This window comes from Cataglyphis hispanica, chromosome 6, assembly GCF_021464435.1.
Source record: "Cataglyphis hispanica isolate Lineage 1 chromosome 6, ULB_Chis1_1.0, whole genome shotgun sequence".
Lineage (NCBI taxonomy): Eukaryota > Metazoa > Arthropoda > Insecta > Hymenoptera > Formicidae > Cataglyphis > Cataglyphis hispanica.
Genome location: NC_065959.1, coordinates 2,927,859 through 2,952,464, shown reverse-complemented (window position 1 = coordinate 2,952,464; position 24,606 = coordinate 2,927,859). Strand labels below are relative to the sequence as shown.

General features: G+C 25.5%; 5 protein-coding genes across 5 annotated transcripts in view; 3 read left to right on the top strand and 2 right to left on the bottom strand.

Moving 5' to 3' along the window:
- The window catches only part of LOC126850360 (transmembrane emp24 domain-containing protein eca), a 186,696-nt gene that overhangs the window by 161,021 nt on the left and 1,069 nt on the right, over positions 1-24,606 (bottom strand). The window contains exon 4 of the mRNA XM_050593261.1: positions 24,288-24,603. Within this exon, the coding sequence (XP_050449218.1) occupies positions 24,454-24,603 (150 nt within the window). The 3' untranslated portion in view covers positions 24,288-24,453. The remainder of the gene's footprint in view (positions 1-24,287; positions 24,604-24,606) is intronic.
- Positions 515-2,636, top strand: LOC126850358 (charged multivesicular body protein 3). The gene is made up of 4 exons (XM_050593259.1): positions 515-907; positions 962-1,022; positions 1,338-1,732; positions 1,864-2,636. The coding sequence occupies exons 1-4, from the start codon at positions 863-865 to the stop codon at positions 2,023-2,025; spliced, it is 663 nt and encodes a 220-aa protein (XP_050449216.1). The 5' UTR covers positions 515-862; the 3' UTR covers positions 2,026-2,636.
- LOC126850338 (uncharacterized) lies at positions 6,802-18,065 on the top strand. Its single transcript, XM_050593221.1, has 6 exons — positions 6,802-7,146; positions 10,959-11,321; positions 13,233-13,353; positions 13,906-14,087; positions 14,260-14,352; positions 15,745-18,065. The coding sequence occupies exons 1-6, from the start codon at positions 7,080-7,082 to the stop codon at positions 15,819-15,821; spliced, it is 903 nt and encodes a 300-aa protein (XP_050449178.1). The 5' UTR covers positions 6,802-7,079; the 3' UTR covers positions 15,822-18,065.
- On the bottom strand, positions 18,199-20,184 carry LOC126850351 (DNA excision repair protein ERCC-1). Its single transcript, XM_050593244.1, has 5 exons — positions 19,915-20,184; positions 19,685-19,800; positions 19,191-19,385; positions 18,728-18,913; positions 18,199-18,662 (listed from the first exon to the last, which is right to left on the bottom strand). The coding sequence occupies exons 1-5, from the start codon at positions 19,994-19,996 to the stop codon at positions 18,471-18,473; spliced, it is 771 nt and encodes a 256-aa protein (XP_050449201.1). The 5' UTR covers positions 19,997-20,184; the 3' UTR covers positions 18,199-18,470.
- On the top strand, positions 20,353-24,289 carry LOC126850313 (STAM-binding protein-like A). The gene is made up of 8 exons (XM_050593180.1): positions 20,353-20,660; positions 21,209-21,307; positions 21,493-21,714; positions 22,140-22,316; positions 22,514-22,820; positions 22,948-23,060; positions 23,207-23,309; positions 23,468-24,289. Exons 1-8 carry the CDS (start codon positions 20,539-20,541, stop codon positions 23,531-23,533), a joined length of 1,209 nt encoding a protein of 402 aa, XP_050449137.1. The 5' UTR covers positions 20,353-20,538; the 3' UTR covers positions 23,534-24,289.

The following is a 24,606-nucleotide window of genomic DNA, read 5'->3' as shown; positions in this document are numbered from 1 at the left end:
ACTATAATGTAATATAAATAAACATATAAAGTTTATAGCATTTTTGAAAAATCTATTATTCTTGATAGATTTGGCTATTTAAATTGAACTTTTCAAACAGGACTGATTTCGGTTATTAATGATGCAATATTATAATCATTATTATTATTAAAAATTATTATATAATCTTATTTCTTCTGTAACTAATTTTTGTCATCATACACATTATATTATACATACATTGCTGTCGTTTAAATTTATCAAAAAATTAATTGTATATATAAATATATATATATATATATATATATATATATATATATATATATATATATAATATAAGAAAATGTTTGTATTTCTTACTTAGCTTTTTCTTTTCAATTCTTCAAAGAGAGTTCTTACTTTTAAAGTATAAAAATAAATTATAGGAAAGTCTAATTTTAACATTTCGAATTTTGTTAGGAAGACCGATCGATAACGCTTCGGCGTTATCGAGTCGCGCGATAATGTTCAGTTATTTAGATTAACAAAAAATAAACAGAATCGAAAACGTTTTATATCCTACAAAATTATTTTTTTATCAATTAAGATAATTTAGTACGATGTAATCTTTATTACCTCGATAACTTGTGTCTTGTGTGGTCTCTGATTCATAATTGTCAGTACTAGCAATATCGAAAAATCATTTATATATAGGCACAGACATACGTTCATTCAATTATATGATACACTACTACTAGTTTAGTAGTATTGTGTGGGCGAAACGCACACATAAAACGAAACATCGATATAACCTTGAATTGAAGAATATAAATTAATGGAGAATGGTGAGGTTATGTTGATTAGGGACTGAATGCTTTGACGTTTCTATCTACGCGATTGGAACATGGGTTTGTTTGGAAAATCACAGGAAAAGAATCCTAAAGAAATGGTGAGGCTCTACTAGGAAATGTAATTGGACTTGTTAACATTAATCATTTTGCAGGTTCAAGAATGGACTCATAAATTAAGAAAAGAAGGTTATCAGCTTGACAGGCAGGTTAGAGGTGAGATTGAAAAGAAAAATGTTTAAGATATTGAAAAAATTAAAATTAATTTATTTAATCAGCAAGAATCTTAATCTTTACCTTAACTTCTTGATTTTGTAGTTTGCTTTTTAATCTTAGAAAGAAAGAGTTTAGAAAATCTAAAAGATTTTAGGAGAATAACACAAATTCTTAGTATTCTTAAGATTTAAAATATTTAAAATTTTTAACACAGTTGTTTATTTATAATTAAATCAAACCTTTTTTATTTCTTTTCTATTACATTTACTGTAAATATTATTTAATTTTATATAATTAATGCTCTTTTTTGAACAGCAATTCAGAGAGAAGAAGAAAAAGTAAAACGTTCCTTAAAAGAAGCAGCAAAGAAAGGAGATAAAGATGTGTGCAAGATTCTTGCAAAGGAGATTATAAGGGCTCGTAAAGCATGCAATAAAATTTATACTTCCAAGGCACACTTAAATTCTGTATCGTTACAAATGAAAAATCAATTGGCAACAATTAGAGTTGCTGGTTCAGTTTCAAAGTCTACAGAAGTGATGCAAGCAATGCAATCTTTGATTAGAGTACCAGAAGTAGCTGCAACAATGAGAGAAATGTCAAAGGAAATGATGAAAGCGGGAATTATTGAGGAGATGTTGGATGAAACAATGGATTCTATTGAGGATTCTGAAGAGATGGAGGATGAAGCTGATGAGGAAGTTGATAAGGTATTTTTATGCTTATGGATCAAATTATGGATAGGACTTAAGAAAATTCAAGTGACTAATTTCTTAGATATTTTTCATTATAAAAAGAGGTCTGTATAAATATTAATTATAAATAAAATTTATACTTACAGATTTTATGGGAGGTGACAGCTGGTCAATTGGGTACAGCTCCTGCAGTTGTCACTGAGAATCCTGGATCGATCGCAGCCTCTGCATCTGCAGAAGAAGAAGTAGAAGATGATGACAAAGAACTTGAAGAGATGAAAAACAGATTGCAGAGCCTTCGCAGTTAGATGCACATTTAAATAATTGAAATATATTTGCACTAAATGTCAGGGAAAAATAAGTATCATAATGATAACAATTATTAAATAAATAGTAACAAATTATATACATAGCATTTGCTACAAAAATAATATTTATCATAATGTATTATTTTGCTATTTATATGTAAATATTGTATGTACTATCGCTTTGTAGAGTACTTAAACGCATATCTCTATTTTTACATTCATCATTAAATAATAATTTTCTTTATAATTCCAATTTGAATTTCTTAAAATTAAGAAAAATTATGTGAAGCAAATTAAACAAAAACACAATGATAATTAAAATTTATTTAAAAATCAAATTAATTATCAAAAGATTATAGAAATGATTGACAACTCACGAAATTAAATAATTTTTAGTTATTGCACTTTGTTATAACATTTACACAAATTTATATCTATAATAAAGAAGTTTATTTTGTATGGCTTTCAATGTGCCATTTTTATTTTACTTTCCATTTTGTAATTTATTCTATATAGCATCTAATATTCTACTATTTTTGTAAACTTTCAAATTTGATTTTTGAAAGAAAAAGGGGAAAAGATATAGAATAGTAACAAACTACCAATATATTTAGTAATTATTAATTGTTATTTAATTATTTAAATAATTTTTAATAGAGTATTTTAGTAAGTAATATTAAAAAAATAAATAGTATTAAAAAAGAATATATTTTATGTTGAAGAATGTTGTTAACACAAATAAATAAATTGTAAAATAATGTCCGTATTATTATTAGTATTAAGAATATTAATATTATTATATAATACTAATTATAATATTATACCAATAATATTAATAAAATATTACTAATAATATATCTTAGTTATATACATTTATATATGAATATTTTTATCGTTAAAAAAGTTTTATCAAAAAAAGTTAATCATCTAAATTACTTTTTCAACTACTTACTTACACCTCGCACAGCGCGTTATATATAAATTAACAATTAATTATAATTTATCTCTTCAGATCTACTCTTTCTGTTTGAATATACACAGTTATAAATTTATAATATTCAAGTTTAACTTTAATAGTACATAAAACGAAATAATATGAAATTTATTAAATAGCACATTTATATAATGGATATAAAAATTTAAATAATTTATATAACAGAGTATGCATATTTAATTCTTAGCTTGAATATACTGAAGTAAGCTTTGTCAGGGATTCATTGATATTATTACAAGCCAAAAATATTGATCTTACATGCATGCACTTTTCGAATCGAGAGAAAAAAATAAAGAATTTACAACCATTTTCAATTTCACTCTTTAAATAATTTATAAATAAAACCAAAACGTTTCGTGGAAGCTGGCGTACCGCTTTCATTGCTAAATATTTGAGGAAAAATATTTTTAATTTAAATGATATAAATATAAAAAGAGATAGAAACCCATTCAAGAATATACATATGATTCTTTCTAATTCTGACCCTGATTTTTTATATGATAGCGTAGGGAAAATCACTATAGTAAATTAAAGAGTTCAATGTGTAAATATATTAAAAGCGTTTGTTTGACCAATCGAGGCAGAGATTTCTTTATCCTGATTAGTCAATTAAACTCTTTCATCATTTACAACGCATCAAGACGAACACAGCCTAAGAGAAAGACAGCGTATCTAAAATGCTCTATGTATATGACTATAAAATTAAATTTAGATAAGTTTTGGAAAAGTTGATATAACGTGCAATAGGTTTGAAAGAGGTAACATCTTCTACACGATATATTACGAATTATAATTTTATTTCTTATTCAATAAGAGGAATATTCAATTATAAATATACATGCAACAAGTTTTTAAAAGAGATAACATCCTTTACAAAATGTTATATAAAATATGTAAAGAATTATAATTTTATTTTTTATTTAATAGAGAAGAATATTTAAAGTGAGATTTAGATCGCTATTCTGTACACGGTTACCGATAGCTGTAAATTTTGTAAATGTCATTGCGCATGTTGTTTGATATGTCAAAGTACGTGTGCAACGATAACTATTTTAAAATATGTCGAGCATTTTGTTTCTTTCCTCTATATATGCATAGAATGCAGTCCAGTTATTTTTTCACATTTTTGCGAAGCATTTTAACTGATGTATTTTTGGAGCTACATCCATATGAAAAAAGTGTTTGGAATAGTAGCGACAATTGGAATGCGATTATATAATCATATCAGATATATAACGAAAACAGCGCAAGAAAAAAATTGAGTTTAGAACAATTACTTTAGAATTATATTAAAGAGGTAAGTACCATAAAAACATATATGTAATTAGATTTATTAATAACTCTGTTAATAACTCATCTTTATAATTTTATATGTTAATGCATTTATAATGTGTACAGTGCAAGTATGTACAGAGTGTCCGTAAAGGTGAGGAAGCAAAAATTTATACAATGCATTAGGATCGAGTAGATAAAAAGAATTCATGTAAACTTATGTCAAGAAATGCTTTATTATAGAATTATAAGGTTCCAAAGATAAGCGAATAAATTGTTCTTATAATTGTTCTTATTAGTCAACTATAATATTAGACGGAATTGCTGATTCGAAAACAGACTCTTATTATTTTTATTATATTTACATTCTTGATATACAGTCTATAAATTATTATCACATGTTTTTGCGTTTGTTTCTAATTTGCTCAATATTATAATTCTGATGTTTGAATCGTTATGATTTCATTTTTGCAATTACAATGAACAATTATTCTCTTTCTGAATTGTGCATAATATGTCAGCGATTTTATCAAGTTATAAGAACAATTTTACTTGCTTATAATTCTCTTTAATAAAGCCTTTTCATGGGAGAAAGGAAAATATAAGTTTATACAACCTGTTTTCACTTAAAATGAAACCCTTCTCGATCCCATTAATATAATTGTATAAATTTGGTCTTCACTTTTACAACCCTATACATACATACATACATACATATATATATATATATATATATATATATATATATATATGCACATGCTATTAATAAAAGAAAATCACATATATGTATATAGTAATGTATTAAAAGTTTTATAAAATCTATGACATTTGCTGAGAAGCTTGATAAGAATAGAATTTTAATCGTACAAATCTGTCAGTAGCACGACTATAAAGCATTAAATATCTCGATTTTATTTATGGATTTTAGGGTGTCAGAAACTCCGACTTTAATGCCTCTTCCAGAAATGAGAAGTGAAATGAGAAGTGAGCCTCGAAAGTAATTATCTACCCTGATTTATCGAAAGAGGGACATTCGAAATCTCTCGCTGTCTCTCATTTAGCGTGCACAGGGTGTCCTTAATACAAAATATTCACGAATCAATAATTTTCACGATTATTATTAAATACTTTATGAAGATACAACTATAATTTTTAAATAATTATTATTTAATCAGAAGAAAATTTAATCGAAAATAATTCAGAAAATATCCTTTTCAAAATTTTTTATAAACTTAATTTTATGACATATTAAACAGAAATAAGAATAATAGAAACGTAACTATAAATACAAAAAGTACTATAAATACAAAGATGTAACTATAAATACAAAGTTCTAAAATATTTATAATCATAATTTAGTCGAAGAACTCAAATGAAATATTTATCTTGTTTAAATTATGTTTCGATAAATCAACATTAAGTATTGATTTGAAAACAATTGCAAACAATTCAAATATAATGCAGAGATGATTTGATGATTGAAAAAGTAATTTAAATATATAATAATACGGTTTTAACTGACAAGCTAATATAAAAAAATATAAAATAATAAAAGATCTTTTTAATTATAAATCTTATAATGTATATAATATATGTCTTATAATATAATCAATAGTCTGCAGATTAATTCTCGGTTAGTAAAAGTAGCTACTTTAACGTTATTTTGATGAAAATCAAATTAGATTAAAACGACTATTAGGTCAAAAAAACTATTTTTGCTGCTTGAGTTAAGATATTATAATATATTCTTGAATATATTCTTTTGTAAGCTATTTTAGATTATCATTCTAGTGTTCGATGAATTTTTTTGCTATATAGGAGAATAAAAAATTGTGATATCTTTGACCAGTATAATATATATATGATATATTCAATAAATATTACGTGAACAATAATGATGAAAAATTAAAATGTTATATTAGAGATATATAAAATATAATATAGTACTATTTCTACAAGTCCAATTCCGACTTTTATACCATGTATTCTCTTAAATAAAATTAATATATTATCACTGATAAGCAGTAATTTAATTATATAATTTAATTATATTATATATTAATTATATTTTAATTATATTATCACTGCAAACAGTATGAAAGGCCGACGAGAATCATTTAGTGATTATGAATTATCATAATCTCAAAAGTTCAACTCAAAAGTTATCATAACTCTTGAGATTTTATAGTGAAATCTTATTTTCAGTGAAACATAAGAGGAGTAACGTGTGAGTGTTTTCATAGTGAAATGCTCACTGATCTTCAATGAAATCTTGTCACTGCTTTAATCGATGATATTTTTCACGCATTCAGTTTAAAAGAGTACGTAAACACTTTTGGCTTATTTTCTATTTTCATTTCTGCCTTTGTCGAAAAGAAGAAGTTTTTTTACAAAATATTCTTAATTTATTTTTCTTTGTAGAATATTCAACTTATTGCGCTAATAATGGGACACCCTGTGTATAAAAGGGTGGATGGTGGGGAGTTTGATAGAAACTCGGAGAGGGAGTTACTTCTGGCTCAGTTTGCTCTTGTACGACCTTGCGCCAAGTCACGCTTCGCATCCCCTTGGTGCTGTCTCCCCCCCCGAGAGACACCCTTCACTTCCGACTTCCTTTTCACCTGGTCTCTATGCTGTCTTCATCGTGATCCGTGTCTTTCAAAGAGCAAAAAATATTCGTCATAAAAGTTTGTGTTTTGTAAAAGGAAAAAAGTGATAAAAGTGGAAAGCGACCTACGTATTACCTACTTTTGGAGTAAATCTAGCAATTTGTCGTGGATGGATAATTATGACGACTTTGAAATATCATTGGATGCTCTTAATATCGTTGTTGCTGATATTAGGACGCATTCTAGGTTTGTTATATATAAGTTTATGATTTATTGCACATTTTATATAAAATTGGAGATATGATATTGAAAGTGTTTAACTCCTTCATTTACTAATCACTTTTTTTTTTAATTCTATCTTTGCTTGCTTAAAATTAATTAAAAAGAAAAAAACTAGTTTATTATCTTAATTAAACAAAGATTACATATAAAATTTGTAGAGATTTCTTATTTATTTTATCGTTAAAAGTTATTTTTGACAAATATACTACATATTTCTTTTCGAATCACCCTGTACATGAGAGAGCCTGTCCACGTGTACTATTTCAGTCTCAGTACTTTTGCCCGCTTAATATAGCGCTTACGTATTTTGTGATACTATTGCCCCATTTTCTTGTCAACTCACACATACAATGCAAATTTCAGTTCATATTTAATATTAAACACAATTAATAATAAATATTTATTTTTCCAAAAATTACATTAAATTAGAATATATTATATATATTTTTCGCTTAAAATATCTTAAGATAATCAAAGGAAGTGTAAAGAGATGCAGAGGTGCAAAGATGCACTTTATCTATTTGTGTATAGTCGCGAAATATTTGCGAATGCATAGCACAAACGCGATTCTGAGATGATGATATTCTGTTGAAATGTGCGAGTTTGAAATGTTTACGAATATCTTTATCATAAACTTTAAATTTATGAGCAAAGTATGATATATAATTATAATTCGTATTAAATTACTCATAATAAGCGTTTAATGAGATGAGTGGCTTAAGAGCGCAGCTAAGTATTAATTGTTAATGTGAAGCAGGATTTACTACAACATGTGTTGTATAAAATGTACCTACATTTATTCGTATAGGATTCAAAAATAATTAAACAAATAAACGGACAATTTCTCGATGAATTTTTTGATTATTTCTTTTATTATAAAAAACAATGGATTATTCATTTCTGATTATATTTGTTATATTTTTAATGAGATACTCAGTCACATTTGAAACTTATATCAGTATCGGTTTTTTATCAGAGTTGACCTGTTTTAAGCTCGAAATTTTCTGCGACGTGTGCAACACGTGTTAAACAGATCGAATTTGAAGTATATACGTACGGCTATAAAGTATTTATAGAGATTGCAGATGATCCTCTTTAAATCATTTTTCGCGTAATATCCCAAATATTCGGAACAATGGAATTGTTTCAGTCACATCATTTTCAATTTTTAAATTCTAATGTAAATTTTTCATATAAACTATCCTTTTACAAATTTAATGCAGATTTTATTTGAAATACTGCCGACATATTTCGTGAAATGCGAAATTTTCCACTGTCATTTTAACGTTATATGTAAAGTTAAAATGTTCGAAATCCGATACTTTATACAGCAATCCATTACATATATTCCATGACAATAATTACAATCTTCTCATAATCGAAATTTCAATAAAAGCTCGAGCTTGAATTTAAGGATTATCGCTCTGCTCTCTTTCCAATTTTCATTCTTATCAGATAGACGACTTTATCTTTTCGAAATTCGTGATTTTCTATGTCTTCAACGATTCTCTTGTACTGTAAACTTTCCTTTGTTCAATTGCTTGCCGCGAGCTTGTTTTCCGCGACATCGCTAACGAGCTCGGTTCCAAATATTGCATAATGAAGTGCACTTTGTTTTCAGCGCATCGCGAGGCGTTGCTTTCTGCAACAGAAGCAAAGATAATTGCAAATATTATAATTACTAAGTTGTCGCAAAGAATGATATAAAATAAAAGATAATGAAACGTATTTAATAAAAAAAAATAATGAAACGTATTTAATAAAAATTATGTAAGAATTATTGTATATTATACAATAGTTCTTACATAATTTTTATTAAATACGTTTCATATTATCTTTTTTTTTATATTTATGTAAATATTAAATAGTACAGTAAAAAATTCTAATGAAAATATATAATACATTTTAATAAACAAAAATATATAAAAATACTTATATAAATACTCACGAAAACATGTATTATTTATGTAAGTAAATAATTAAAATAATATTATCAAGTTTTTTTTGTTTCAAAAAGTAACGGATAATAATAATAAAAATTTTGCGATAAATATAAAAAGAAACACATATATGTATATGTATATGTGTTTCTTTTTATATGTATATATGTATATGTATATGTATAAATCATTTATATCTATATATGTATATATAGATATAATATATAGATACTATAACTCTTTGTGTGTGTGTGTGTGTGTGTGTGTGTGTGTGTGTGTGTATTTTACATAATTAAATAGATAAAGCCACAATTTTTTTCCATACAAAGAATAATATAAATTATTAATAAAGGCTAGTGAAAATAAATTATACATATTCATATATTTCTCATACATTTTATGAGCAGTCGGAGTTGAAAAGAGTAAAAAAGCGAGTTGCGAAAATGCGTATAAAGCATTTGAAACTGATCTACAAAGGAGATTCAAAGTGGGTCACTTGCTTATTTGGTTGTAGAACTGTGTGCATACATAAGGTACAGGTTCACTTCCTTCCTCTTTTAAAATTTGCACGCGTATTTAAAGCTGCGTGCATTTTCGCTTCTCAATTCAAAGTGCTTAAGTTCAAAGTGCAAATTTCTATGCTCACCGAGCAAAAAGCTTGGTCATCAGTCGGAAAAATCAGCTGAAACCAAGGATGGAAAATTTTCCGGATGTAGCAATTGAGTTGGAGCATTGAATGATGTTATAATGGTCAAATATTCTCATTAGTTGGTTTGTTAAATTTAAAAATTCGTTCGTAAACGGAGCTCGGATAAAATTAAGAATTCAAGTAAAGAAGCTTTAAAATATTTAAAAAATCATGTGTACATGTGTGTGTAAATATAAAATATATTTTATATGTATACAATATTAAAAAAAAAACACATACACACACACACACAATTGAAAGCTTTATGACGCACAATTTTTATGTTTTTGAAAAATTGAAGAGTTGAAGATAATCTTTGGGAATAAGTTGATCAATTAGTCGCATGCGAGAATTGGATAATTCCGTTAAGTGGCCTGGTCGATATCGTTTACAGAGTAGAACAGGCGTACTATTGCAGGCAATTGCAGTTGCATTACAGAGAGCAGAGAATCCGCTACAATTAACGTGATTATTTAACGGCGCTCTCGTTGTGTACCCGCAATGTTTATTCGCTATTCGCTCGTTACCGGTGTTGTGTGCATTTCTCTATACGCATATCCACGTGTAATACTAGGGGGTCGGATTTACCCCATGGTTATACACCACGTCCAGCCTCTCTGTTGACCAGGCAAAACTGTGCGTCCAGGAAATGCAAAACCGTATTATCGTATTATTACAGTAATGACGACATTCGTACCACATTTATTCCCGTTTATCGCAACTACTATACGGTATTAATTATAATTATACTACTATATGATATTAATTATAATTATACAATGATTATGCAGAGATAATTATAGTTTTATAATTATTATTCTTTTTTTTTTTTTTAATAATTTTATGTTTTGTAAATCGTATATTTCAAGAAATATGTTATATATTTTCAACATGTTTGTTTTTAATAATAAAAAAAAGTACAAATTGTTATATATTATTAAAAAATATATATACATATATATAATTCCTACACAATATTATTCTTGAGTGAAAGTATCTTTCTTCTGTGCAAGACAATTAATATCTCTCAAGAATCCTTAGGCAAGTTTCTCTCAATATCGGAACAAGACAAGAAGACAATGAAACAAATTGTCGTTATGCATCGAAAGAAGGTCACAAATAAATCGCTTTTCGATATCTTATTACAGAATCCCAACAACTTGTCATCAAGAGTATCAACGTTCCCTCCGCTATAAAGGTCGGCGACGTCAATCACGTGATCCTCGACTGCGACTACGCCCTGGAGAACACCTCGAGCCAAGGGTTAGTGGTCAAGTGGTTCTTCAACGACGACCAAGTGGTCTACCAATGGATTCACGGCAGGAATCCCTTAGCTGATGAGCCAGCCGCGAAATATATCGATCTGACGTATAAGGCGAGCGATGATCCTTTCACCGAGTATCGAGCCATGAAGCTGGATAAGCCGGGAATCGATCTAACGGGCAATTACACGTGCGTGATATCGACATTTGAGGACGAGAGGGCGGCAAATGCTTCCATGATAATTTACTGTAAGTATTTTTTTTTTTATTTTGTACCTATGTATATATGAGGGTGTGTCATCATGTATGTATTATTACGTTATTCTATCAATAAAATAATTTATTTATTTATTAAAGAAAAACATGTAAATCATGTTTAATAACAAGTTCATATACATATATATTGCTTGGAAATAATGTCAATCGAATCAATTTTATTCGTAAAAATTTGGATTATTATTACAAATGAAAGATTAAATTAATTTGAAGATCAAAAACAATGTTACTAATCCATATTGTTATTTAATATTATTCTTAATGTTATTTTTAATATATTATTTAATTCAATAACATTTTCCTCTCTTTTTCCTCTTTCTCTTTATCTCTTTCTATTTCTCAATTATATTTTAATGATATTGAAATTCCAACACTTAATGTACAAACGAAAATGATCAAATGTACAATTTATTGGAATTTTAATTATTTTAATATTATTACATTTTAACATTATTTTACACGGGATTATTGCTTTGGTAATCTTTTTATCTACCATAAACTTTGATCTCGCCGACGATACTTCTCCATTTATCTCTGTCTTAAACAGGAGGCATTCTCCACTTTCCTCTAGCCTACTCTTTACACATTCTCCTCAACTCCATCAATCCACTTTAACTCCCCTTTTCATCCCCTTTATTCTCCTTCTACCTTTTACGAATATGTTTTTGTATTTTATTTTATTTTCGTTAAAGTTCTCATTTTAATTTGCAATTTAGTTAGTTAGTTTAGCTTTAGATAATTAGTTTAGCTTCAAATAATTATATTTTACGCGCGCGCGCACACACAATTTATTACTATTATATGCATTACATCATATTATTATTATAATATAATTATGCTTCTATTTTAAAATAAACGCAAAATAACTGCTTCATCGTACATTAGAAATATAGCAAATGCGTCGGATGTCTCTGATTTAAAAAAAAAAAAAATCAGACTTTATTTCTCTCTAAATGCCCATTTTTCACTTCACGTTGCGGCGTAAATTTTCTTTGGTGTTGTTCCACTTTTATGCGTTCGCAAATCCTTCAATTTGCGCCGGGCGCTTTTTATTTACGTGGTTCCTGTTTTACGCTCAGGTTTCAATTTACGCGGTAAAGCGGAGTATGTACTTTCTTTTCCACACCCTTTTTAGAGCAAACGCTTTAACGCTATGCTCGCGCATTATTATTTTTTTTTATTTCCGTCTCATAGTTTATTAAATACATTACCTCTGTGTCATTTATATTATTATTTATTTTTGTTTGAAAAACATTTTATTTCTCTACTTTCTACAATTTATGTTACAATTAATATACATAAGTAAATATATTATACAATACATATTATTATATAAATATATATATATATATATATATATATATATATATTATTAAAAATAATAAATTATTAATTTATATAATTATTAATATAAATATATACATATCTATTTATTTTAATTTCTATACAATTATGATAATTTACATAATAACGTTTTTGTTGGTTCTTATTATTTTATACGCGTGTATTATCATTTCCGCAACATATTCATCTCTTATTTTTTGAAAAAAACACGTTTTTAAAGTAGAAAATAACTAATTTAAATGAGCTTTTCATAAAATGTGTACACACAAAGTGATCAGTTTTTATAAAGCAAATTACTTGAATGTTTAATCATGTGTTAAATCATGAATGTTAAATATTCTGTAGAATAAAATAATATAAAAATACAATATATATATATATATATATATATATATATATATATATATATGACTGCGTGATAATAAATATAACAATTATATAACATAAAAATAATTGGATAGTAAATGTTAATGTTAACAAAAATTTTGTTAACATAATACCTACGTAATGTGTCAACGCTGTATATTATTTTTGTTGTAGCAACGGAAGAAAAGTTTGATTTCGAACATCAAAGAAAGAGTATAAATGACAAAGACGGGTTGGAAGCGACATGCAAAGCCGAAGGAGTTTATCCTCAGCCAATTCTCGATATTTCAGTCAAGTAAATGTCTTAACAAAAATAAGATTTAAAAATTTTTTTGATGCTTTAATTATTTTGTATTTACGTTATTCCACTTTAGAGTATTATTTTAAATTAGCATATTATAGCAATTTTATTTAAAAAATTAATATCAAAAAGCTTTTTATTTATTATAAAAACTTTTCTCTAATATCAAAAAACTTTTATTTTTTATAAAAATTTTTTGATATTAATTTCTTTAATAAAATTGCCATAATATGCTAAATAATAATATAATGTGTTAATTTAAAATAATACTCTAAATTGGAATAATGTATAAATAATTAAAGCATTAAAAATTTTTTTTCTTATTAGTATTAAATTTATACTTTACAATTTTGTTTAAATCTATTTAAAAATTTGTTACAAATATAATATAATTGTAACTTAAATTTATTAAAAATTGTACTATAATTTCCAAAAAAATTTTGATAAGAAATTTGTAAGATAAAAAATATTTTTATCCTATACACAAAGGAATTTTTTTTATATATAAAAAAAAAATTGTTATATAATAATGGATAATATTTACAGGGATATTCCAGACAAACAAACTTCAAAACCCACGGTGACACTTCGTGAAGATGGATTGTATAATATCTTATCACGAGTAGATTTGCTAGATGAGGAACTACCAGAAGCTGCAGAACTTAGATGTACTCTCGACATCCCGAGAGCAAACTACAGTGTGTCCCGAAAAACCATATATTATTCCAGTTGTGTATTTTTATGCTTTAAATATCTGTATACTAACACACTGCCAATTTATATTAGCTTTCTTTATATAGTAATGCCTAATAATTAAAATTTTTTTAAATTATTGAACTGTTATTTAATTAATCTCTACGCTTAGGTAGAAATGTCTATGCTTGGTTTTGTCTTGTACAGGAACGGCTACTACTACTTCATCTCTTACAACGATACCGGAGCATAAAATGGATATCCAGGCCCTAGACAGCTCAAAGTCCGGTAATGGTGATGGTAAGATTAATCGTAAATTTTGTTAAAAATATATGTACGGCACCAAATCATCACCATTAGCCACCATTTTTCGAACAAAGATCTTTAGAGTTTCTCGAAACCTGTGTATTCATTTCATGCTCGCTTTCATGGAAATTTGTTTAAGCATTTAAAGAAATTTGTCTATCGATTTTTTTTTCACTTATTTATTGTCAGCATACACGCATGGATTTTTATAGAACATTATCATTTTTTTATAACATTTAAAGTTTTTTTTAATAATTCTTTATTATTAATGGAGTATTAGTTCTTTATTAGTAACGTAGTACAATTCCTTTTTACAGTTCTTTATAATTTGATTAACGATGTGATAATTGTTTGTTCTTAAATTACTACTTGTTATTAAAGATTGAAGCATTTTTTCTTAATTATAAATTTCTTATCATCTTTTGCCTAGAGAAACTTATGACGTTGATGAGACCTTATTAATTTTTTTCTATATATTATCAATAATATGATATACGTTGCAGAATTTATATAACAGAAATTAATTATTCATTTTACCCTACTTTCTTCTTCTTTTCTTGTAACATTAATATTATTCGGATATTATGTATTATCCAATGAAAGTCAAAATTGGCAAAAGCCCATTAGTATTATACCTTTCAGCGGAGAATTATCCTCGCGCAATATTAGCATCTCTCATATACATATACTAATGTCTATGCATTAATGCATATGCATTCCGCTCAAGTGGCTTTCATTATGGTTATGCATATTTATGAAACTCACCCGCGGCCGTTGTAACGCGCTCAATTATTGGCCCCATTAATTTTACAAAAATGCTCAAACGTAGAAAACATTTTTCATTATATTACAATATATGTGATATATTAAAAAAGTATAAAGAAGAAAAAGAGAGAGAGAGAGAGAGAGAGAGAGAGAAGAAAAAGAAAGGTGGCGCTAGCATATGTATATATATGTAATAAATTATTACAATCAATATTATAGAACGTAGCATTTTATCATCATTTTAAGTTTATCACTTAACAAGGAGATAAAGTTAAAATATATTATGCTAAAGCAAATATATAATAAATAATAATTTTCAAATTAATTGAATCAAATAATAATATTGAAACAAAAGAGATTTAATTTTTCAGTTAATTTTACAGTTGCTTTATTTTTATGGCACAATTGTATTTTAAAATAGCTTTGTTTATTATTCTATACTTTGTTTACTATTTACTAATTATTGTTTAGTATTCCATTCTGTTCCACCATTATCTATTCTTTGTCTCCATTATTTTTAATGATATCTATATATATATATATATATATATATATATATATATATATATATATAAAGAATATTTTTTGACCTAATATATATATGTTTTAATCTAATTGTAGGCAACTTCGTCGACACTGCATCGATCAATGTTATCCTCTTACCAATACATCTGGCTATTCTTATTCTGTTACATTAATAATGCAATCGATAGGTAAGTTTGAATCGACATTGGACTCGATTGGTATGTACATATATACTTCGATGACTTTCGGGAAACAACGATTCCAAATTATGATTTATTTCCGCGCGCGTGATTTTATAATATATATAATAATCTAGTCATAATTTTGAAAAATATAAATTATATCTGTTTTTTTTCCACAGTTTTCCAAAATTTTTTATATACATAAAATATTGACGTAAAATATAGATGTAACTCCTGTACTTATTTATATCTATATACAAAAGAAATCACTTAAAATATGAATGATTTTAGCTTTCTAAAATTCTTCAAAAAGTGCGATTGATACGGTAAAAATAGAACAGGGATTAAAATTTAAAAAAAAAATATAATTGCAAAATGATACTTAGAATTCGGTTAAATCAATATTTTCCTTAATTGACACAGTATTTATATAAAATAAGAAAACCTATTTTTTACAAATATATAAAATATCTTATTACGTTATTTTTTTATTCGCCTCATAAATCTGAAAATAAAATTTACAAAATTAAAATCGATTGATTTAAAAAATAATAATGAGATAAATATTATAAAAAAATTTACTGTTGTAAAAATTTACCGAACAAGCTCGTAATCTGACGCGATATAAAACAAGTGAAGCATAAGAAAAAAAAATCTAACATAAAATATTTAAAAAATTCAATAAATAATTGTTATATGTTTAATTATTTTTTGTACATTGTAAAAAAATTTATAAAGTAACGATTGACTCGTTTAAAAAAAAAAAAAAATCTAAATGAAGATTTTTAGACCAATGTGACGCGAGAAATCCACACAAATTATAATATTTAAAATATGTCATTCATAATATTTTTAGAATTTATTCATATTCTGATAGAATCTATTTCAATTTTTGCTGGAATCTTCTTTATCCAATTGTTGACTATAATCAAGAGTAGCAATAATCAATAACTGGCTAAAGAGGACTCGAGAGTCAAAAGTAACTCTTCACTGTTGGAATAAATTCCAAAAATACTACAAATAGTATATTTTAAATATTGCACAAACAATTATTATTATTATAATTATGCCTCGTGCGAATATCACAATTCAAATTAATTTAAATATTCTTTTTGCATTTGGAAAAAAAAAACCATTTTTCAAAATCTCGAATTTATAAAGCTCCTGGTCCTTTACTGCAGTCGTATTGATTTGTGACGTCTCGTCTCAAGCAAGAAATCAATCTTTGGAGTGAATCTTCCTTTGCAAAATAAATTAGTTTTTTGTATATATATATATATATATATATATATATATATATATATATATATATATCACTATTCTCTCCCTTCTACACACATTCGATAATATAGATTAGTAAGATATATCGTAAACTTTTTTTGATGGATTAATAAATAACTATAAAATTATTAAGTTATAAAGTTATAAAATTATTTTCGCAAAAAATATATAAAACAAATTAAGTAATACATAAATTTGTTAATGTAAACTGATAGAAAAAAGATGTTTTCAGTTAATAATCTATATTATTATATAAAGATGTAATTATATAAAGATGCAAGTGATGACATATGAAAAAACTTATTTATTTCGATGCATAAGATGTGGAAAAAAGATTTACATAAATTCTGTCATAATTTTATATAAACTGCAATAAGGAATCAGAAGTCTTGAATATGAAAAATGTAAAAGAATATATGGCAGTCTATACATATATACACATACATATACATACATACGAATATATAAACTATATCATACTGTTTCTCTATATTTTATATTAATATCGTACCAAAGAATCCCCTTTGCCACAATGTAAAATATATACATACATAAATAAAATTTTAAAATCTGATAAAAAATATAAAAAATAATGTGCGCATATATTATGTGTGTGTGTGTGTGTGGTTGAATAAATTATTCCTAATATAAAATATAAGAATATAAATTATTTCTTAGTTTATTTTTATATATTTAATATTAGAGTACTATATATTGAAGAGTGTGTGTCAAATGATATGTAACATTTATTATTATAATTTTATAATCATTAATTGATGATCGATTGTATATAATAACTTGGGAGACAAACAATTTTATTGTATAAACAGAATTGAAAATTCTGTAAGTCTATATCATATTTTTACAAATCATGTAAATAACATTGAATTTATTATATTCAAATGTGCATATTAATTGAATAATATTGCTGAAATAATAATAATATTTAACAGATATTTTCTCTTCCTTTTCCTTCCTTCTTTCTTATCCATTAAGATTGAGAAATTAAAAACATCTTAATTGAAATATTCTAAATAAGAAACAATTTTTTTGTAAGAATATAAATATATATTTTTATTCCATAAAGAAGAAATATACATTTTCAAGCAGAAAACTGAAGAAAATAAAAAAGTTCCCTCTTGTTATATAAATTAGTCTTTTTTTCTCTAAATTCTTTCTGAATTCTTAAAAACAAAAGTAAATTTTTTTTTAAATTTTCTATCTTAAATATGTTTAACTGTTTATATTTTAATATATAAAATATTTAGGATTAAAATTATTTATATTTTACATTATATTTTTTCCGTAAAAAATCTATTATTCATTCATCATATTATTTCATCCATTTTATAAAAAGATTTATGATGTACGTAGAAAAGGTTCATGTAAAATTTTATGAAGCTTCTGAGCTTTGTGTAATCCAAATCCAGGACATAAGGCCAGCGTATTGGGTTGTGTTTGTACAATATCAGCCAATGTGCCAAAAGTTGTTAGAAGAGTTGTTGCATCAGTTTTATTAATAGATCTTATTGTCGTTAAAGCATTAACCAACTACAACAAAAATTTATATATATATTTTTTTTTACTAAGCATGTATAAAAATAAAGAATAATTACCTTTTGATGGGGTGCTGTATTGCTGCGTTCCATAATATCATCAGGGGGTTTGGTCTCGTATCTTTTGTAAGTTTCAATAATTTTTCCTGCATCTTCCGCACTCCAAGCTAACATTATCGTCATGTCTGCCAGAATGGATATTCTTGTTAAATGTTTTAAAGCATGATGAGGTTCAGCAACGTCTATCTAATTATATAACATAAGAAGTTTGAACTTAATTAAAGAAAGATTACAAAGATTATTAATTTATATATACAAGACTCAGGAAATTATAACTTAAATAAAGATAAAAAAATATAATTTGATCAATATAATTATATATATAATGTTATATATTTATATTTTTATATAAGTGTACAAAAAATAATAACATATGGTACATATAAATATATACTTAATCATAATTAATCACACACACACACATATTTATATAAAAAATAATATATAAACCAATTATATATACCTGCACAAGGAGTACTCGCAAATTGTAAGCATTACCTAACAATTTGAGTCTTTCATGAATATAATCAGGATTGAGTTGGTGATAACGGATAGATAAAAAAAGAGCACATGTAGTTTTCCCCATTACATAGTCTGGTATAATGTCGGAATATTCCCATGGAACATTATTTATAAATTTTAGCAATGGGTTACCCTTCTGTAAAGATTATTAAATTATTATTAAATATTAAAAATATAAAAATTATTAAATATTATAAACTTTTTAAATTTTATTTATAAATATTAGTAATTGTCTTGTTTAGTAAATGTCTAGTTTTTTAATAAATTTATCTTTTTAAATTTATTATTACTATTTTATAATTTTATTTATTATTATTTCTAAATTTATTTTTAATCTATAAAAACATTATTGACTCTAGTTAATGCAAAGTATGAGAAATATTTATTCTTATAATTTATTTTAATACTTTATATAACGCAATAAAGCTAAATTACCTGTTTTGGGCTGACTAAGACAGCATTAGTTCTGTGGGAAGTTGTTGCTGTGGAAATTTCAGGAGCTGGCAATTGTTCCTTAAAAAACTCAGATTTTTTCAAGTTACTGAAAGCAGCTGATGAGAAAAAAAGAGAAAGTTACAAGATTTATATATAAATCGTAATACATTATACGATAATAAATATATTATGATATATTATAATATATAATAAATATAATTTATACATACATTGAAAAGATGTAATTTTAGCTTGTTTAGGTGGAGACACATTATCCAGATCTTCTGTATTTTCTATGGTGAGGTTACTCATAATCTCTTTATTAACTCTTTTAATTAGCAGAGAATTGCTTACAATAAAACTTTTATCTATTTGATCATTCCCAATCCACTCTTTCTTTCCATGTGTTAAGCAAAAAAAAAATTAATAAACACGCACAATACGAAAGAGAATGGAAGAATGGAGAAAAATGAGAGTTTGTATTGACGTTTGACGTGATGTGCGCGCGGAACAGCTGACTTAAGATAAAAGAGATCTTAGAATTTAGAATAAGGAGATTTCAGAATAGAGAACGTTTAGTGTATCCGAAACGAATAGACTTAACCTAGCAGAAATAATCATTTATATATATATATATATATAAGTATTGTCAAGTACGGTGAGTTTTGAGTCTCTGTCAGAGAGTAAAAGAAACTTGAACAATTATTGTACTTTTTCCCATCCCGAATCCTCGAAATGGTACCATAAAATTATCTGAAAAATTCCTCGATGTTAGAAAATTTGGAGAAAGTGATCGTATTTTCTTTCACAAACGCTTGTCAATATTGGAAATATAATTGTCTAACCTAAAAATAATGGATAAGAACAGGCAATTTCCTTGGAAGGAAATGGGTATTACAGATCCCAAGGAACGACTTAAGGCTGTTGCGGAATATGCTTCGAAGGTGGAAATTGATCCAAATATTCCACCTGGAAGGTAAAAAATATACATAAGTTATTATACAAAAATTATATAATTATAAAATATATATTAACAAAATAATACTCTAAAACTTCATAAAATCTGAAAAAAGACTTTTTAAAAAGATTTTAATGCACAAGGAATTAGAATTAAATTTAAAAATTAGGAGTTTTTGAAATTGTATGTTTGGTGTCAAATTATGACTGCTTATTTTACTTGTACGCTTTATGATAAAACTTATCCTTTAAATACAGAATAAAATAGTGTATGTGTATATGTTGAGACTTTTTAAAGGACAAAAAATAAATGTAATATAAGAAAAACAAGTTTCACAAAAATTTACTATAGTAGATCGCAAATTAAACTAATTGTTTAATATTTTACTCCATTATAAATTTAATACATATTATTATATGTAAATATTTAGGGATTACAGGAAATATAATTATAGTAAAAATTTTAAATAAAAATTATTAAATTTATTTAAATTTAATTAAAAAATATATATAAGTAGTTTTATATTAATATTTAATTAATTTTATCATATTGTATTTTTTTTGTAGATATTATCGCACTGGAGTAGAAATGGTCAGATTAGCAAATATGAATATGCAAGATGGCAGCTATGAAAATGCTTTCATACTATATATGAAGTTTATAACGTAGGTAATAATTAATTATAAGAAATTAATCTCATTTTTTTACTTTTCTTTTTTTATGAAATTATTAATAAATTATTAAGTATTAGTAATAATATCTGTATATGTACTATTCATAACATTATATCACCAAATATTAAATATAATAAGCATTACACTAATTGTAATTGTATTTTGTGTTGTGGTAGGCTTTTTGTAGACAAAATTAGGAATCATCCACAATATCGCAATATACCAACCAAGGATAAGACGATGAATAAGCACACCTTAAGAACTGTCATTCCTAAAACCGAAGAATTGAAAAAACAATTGCTGGAGCAATATCAGACAGAATTGGACAAGTATTTGGAAGATTTGAAAGAGAGAGAAAAAATTGAAAAGGAGCGTTTGAAACAAGAAGAGCTTCAAAGGTATATATTTTTATTATATCAATTATTTATTATTTTTTATATATCAATTAAAATTATTTTATACAAATGTAGCTGTAATATATTGTATTTATAGATATACATATATATAAATATTTAAATAATATAAGAAATAATTAAATAAAGAAAAAAAGAGATGTTATTGTTTACAAATATTTAATAGATGGATAGAGGTTTCTATAACAAAAAAATCTTTTTATCAAATTTCTATAAAATATGATTTTTTGTATAAAAAAATAACTTTCTTTAATTTTTCGAATTTATTTTATTATAAGTTTCAATATATTATATTGTTAATTATTAATTGATGTACATAACTTACTTATTTTTTATTTTATTATATTTTTATTTTGTTTCTTCAATGTTTATTATAAGGAGTTCAATATTAATATCATATTTTTTCACAGACAAAAAGAAGAGGAAGAAAGGAGAAATAAAATGGCTGCTTTGGCTGCTGTTAGAACAGCAAAAGCTGCTATCAGTGTAAAGTTGCCAGATGTTGTACCAGAGGAGGTGAAGGAATTGCCTTCTATGACACCCAAAAATGGAACCCCTGTGAGAAATGATAAAGTACTCAAGGATATGTAAGTTTCATTGATTAAAATAACATTATCATTAAAAATTTATTACATTTTTATGATATTTATAAGAGAACCATAAGAGATTTTATATTATTAGTTTTATAGTTTTAAAAAAAGATAAGGATAAATAAAATACAAAATATAATAATTTGATACTTGATGTACATGTTTTCTTGCCATATGTATAATATTTTATTTAGAAAAAGGCCGACGGTGGATCGTTCTACAAAACCTTCCTTATTGACAAGCGATGGATTATCCTTGCGCGATGTTATCCTGCCAACTAAATTAATGCACGACTTTCTAACGCTCGCCTTTAGTAACACAATGAACAATAAAGAAACATGTGGTATTCTGGCTGGCAGATTGGAACGAAATAAATTGTTGGTGACACATCTACTGATTCCAGAACAAACTGGCACTCCAGACTCCTGCACCACACACAATGAAGAGGATATCTTTGATTATCAGGACCAGCACAATCTTATCACTCTTGGTTGGATTCATGTATGTAATTTTTATTTATTTATTTCTAATTCTCTTCAAAAGGATTGTTAGAGAAATGTTGCAAGAAATTTTGCTTATGTTATATATATTTTATAACTAATTATATTTTATGTATTATATATTACAGACACATCCCACGCAAACTGCATTTTTATCAAGTGTGGATCTACACACACACTGCGCTTATCAACTTATGATGGCCGAGGCAATAGCAATAGTCTGTGCACCCAAATATGATGAGTATGTAAATATAAATAGAAAAAGAAAAAATAATAATTATTATATAAAAAAATATAAAATAGAAATGATTTTTTATATTATCAATTTAAAACTAAATCAGAATTCATCTTGATTCTTTGTGATTTAATATGAATGTAATTTTACAGAACGGGATTCTTTATGTTAACGCCAGATTACGGCTTGGATTTTATCGCAAATTGCAGACAAACAGGATTTCATCCTCATCCTACTGAACCACCGCTGTACATGGTAGATATACAATCATTTAATAATAATATTTTAAAAGCAATAGATAATTTTGAAGTTTGATCAATTAATAATAATAAATAATCAAATGTTGTATTTTTATAAATGTATAAACATTATACATATATAAATACATGCATTTTACTTTCTTGTTATTTCAGAAAGCAGGACATTGCAAATTGGATGTAACTGCATTCATTGAAGTCGTAAACTTACAAAGAAAATGATACATGTCGGATGTGCACAGGATAATTATATATTTTATTGAAAAATATTTTTACAATTAAAAATACAGATGCACTTTAAAATAAAAATTGCGAGTCTTATTACACGACTAGCACATAAAAGTGCTAATGTTAAAATGTACAATCAATGAATAATTTAATCATACTGAAAATATTATATAAATTATATTAATATTTAAAAAAGAAAAAAATACGTTATAAATTTACAATAAAAGATTTATAATATATTATTTCTGTAGACGAAAGACAGTGATAAAGATTTAAAAAAAAAAGAGACTATTATCATACTGAATTAAGAAAATCATAAAGAATAATTATCATTAATTAAATAATTATTATTTATTTTCAAATCCAAGAAAAAGATAATGTTTATATTATCATAATTATAATCAATAGCAAAAAAAAAGTATAAACAATATCCGTTATTGTATTTATATTTAATATATTATCAATATATTAATAAAAATCTTCAATTTACTTATTATAATTATATTTGCAATATTATTATACACATATACACACACAAACAAATTTAAACTGTTTATGTATGTCATATAAACCAAATTAAATTGTATCCAAATTTAATTGTATGCATTTTACAAACTTTATTATGTTAATATTTAATGTTATTATTATGATAATATCAATTATTTTAATATTTTATTTTATTATTTCCATAATAATGAATCTATAATAATAAATTATAGGTAATTTTTTTATTTTTATGATTTATTACATATTATTATTATTATTATTATAATTATCAAACATAGAGATAAATAACAATTTCATATAAATGTAACATCGACGAGAGACCTGCTGAAAAAATGTTGATGGAAATTGTCTGAAGTTGCAAATAATAAACAATGATATTTTGGTTATTAAAGTTTTTACTGCAGCAATTAAACCAGTTTCTTTGCTTCAAAAAAACTCTTTAGGTGCTTCATTTGCCATGCACCCATAATTAGAACAACTACAGTTTGAGTCAAGGACCACCAAAATACACGGCGATGAGTGCTTTCCGAAGTCTGCCTAAAGCGCTCCTCCCGATACTA

What these genes read in the sequence shown, in the direction of transcription:
- LOC126850358 (XM_050593259.1), top strand. Translation starts at nt 863, where the DNA reads ATGGGTTTGTTTGGAAAATCACAGGAAAAGAATCCTAAAGAAATG. An exon ending in AAAAGAATCCTAAAGAAATG is followed by an intron (nt 908 to 961) that starts GTGAGGCTCTAC and finishes ATCATTTTGCAG; the next exon opens with GTTCAAGAATGGACTCATAA. An exon ending in GCTTGACAGGCAGGTTAGAG is followed by an intron (nt 1,023 to 1,337) that starts GTGAGATTGAAA and finishes TTTTTTGAACAG; the next exon opens with CAATTCAGAGAGAAGAAGAA.
- LOC126850338 (XM_050593221.1), top strand. Translation starts at nt 7,080, where the DNA reads ATGACGACTTTGAAATATCATTGGATGCTCTTAATATCGTTGTTGCTG. An exon ending in GATATTAGGACGCATTCTAG is followed by an intron (nt 7,147 to 10,958) that starts GTTTGTTATATA and finishes ATCTTATTACAG; the next exon opens with AATCCCAACAACTTGTCATC. An exon ending in AAAAACCATATATTATTCCA is followed by an intron (nt 14,088 to 14,259) that starts GTTGTGTATTTT and finishes TGTCTTGTACAG; the next exon opens with GAACGGCTACTACTACTTCA.
- LOC126850351 (XM_050593244.1), bottom strand. Translation starts at nt 19,996, where the DNA reads ATGAGTAACCTCACCATAGAAAATACAGAAGATCTGGATAATGTGTCT. An exon ending in TCTTAGTCAGCCCAAAACAG is followed by an intron (nt 19,386 to 19,684) that starts GTAATTTAGCTT and finishes TAATCTTTACAG; the next exon opens with AAGGGTAACCCATTGCTAAA. An exon ending in TGCGAGTACTCCTTGTGCAG is followed by an intron (nt 18,914 to 19,190) that starts GTATATATAATT and finishes TTATATAATTAG; the next exon opens with ATAGACGTTGCTGAACCTCA.
- LOC126850313 (XM_050593180.1), top strand. Translation starts at nt 20,539, where the DNA reads ATGGATAAGAACAGGCAATTTCCTTGGAAGGAAATGGGTATTACAGAT. An exon ending in GATAAAGTACTCAAGGATAT is followed by an intron (nt 22,317 to 22,513) that starts GTAAGTTTCATT and finishes TATTTTATTTAG; the next exon opens with AAAAAGGCCGACGGTGGATC. An exon ending in CTGAACCACCGCTGTACATG is followed by an intron (nt 23,310 to 23,467) that starts GTAGATATACAA and finishes TTGTTATTTCAG; the next exon opens with AAAGCAGGACATTGCAAATT.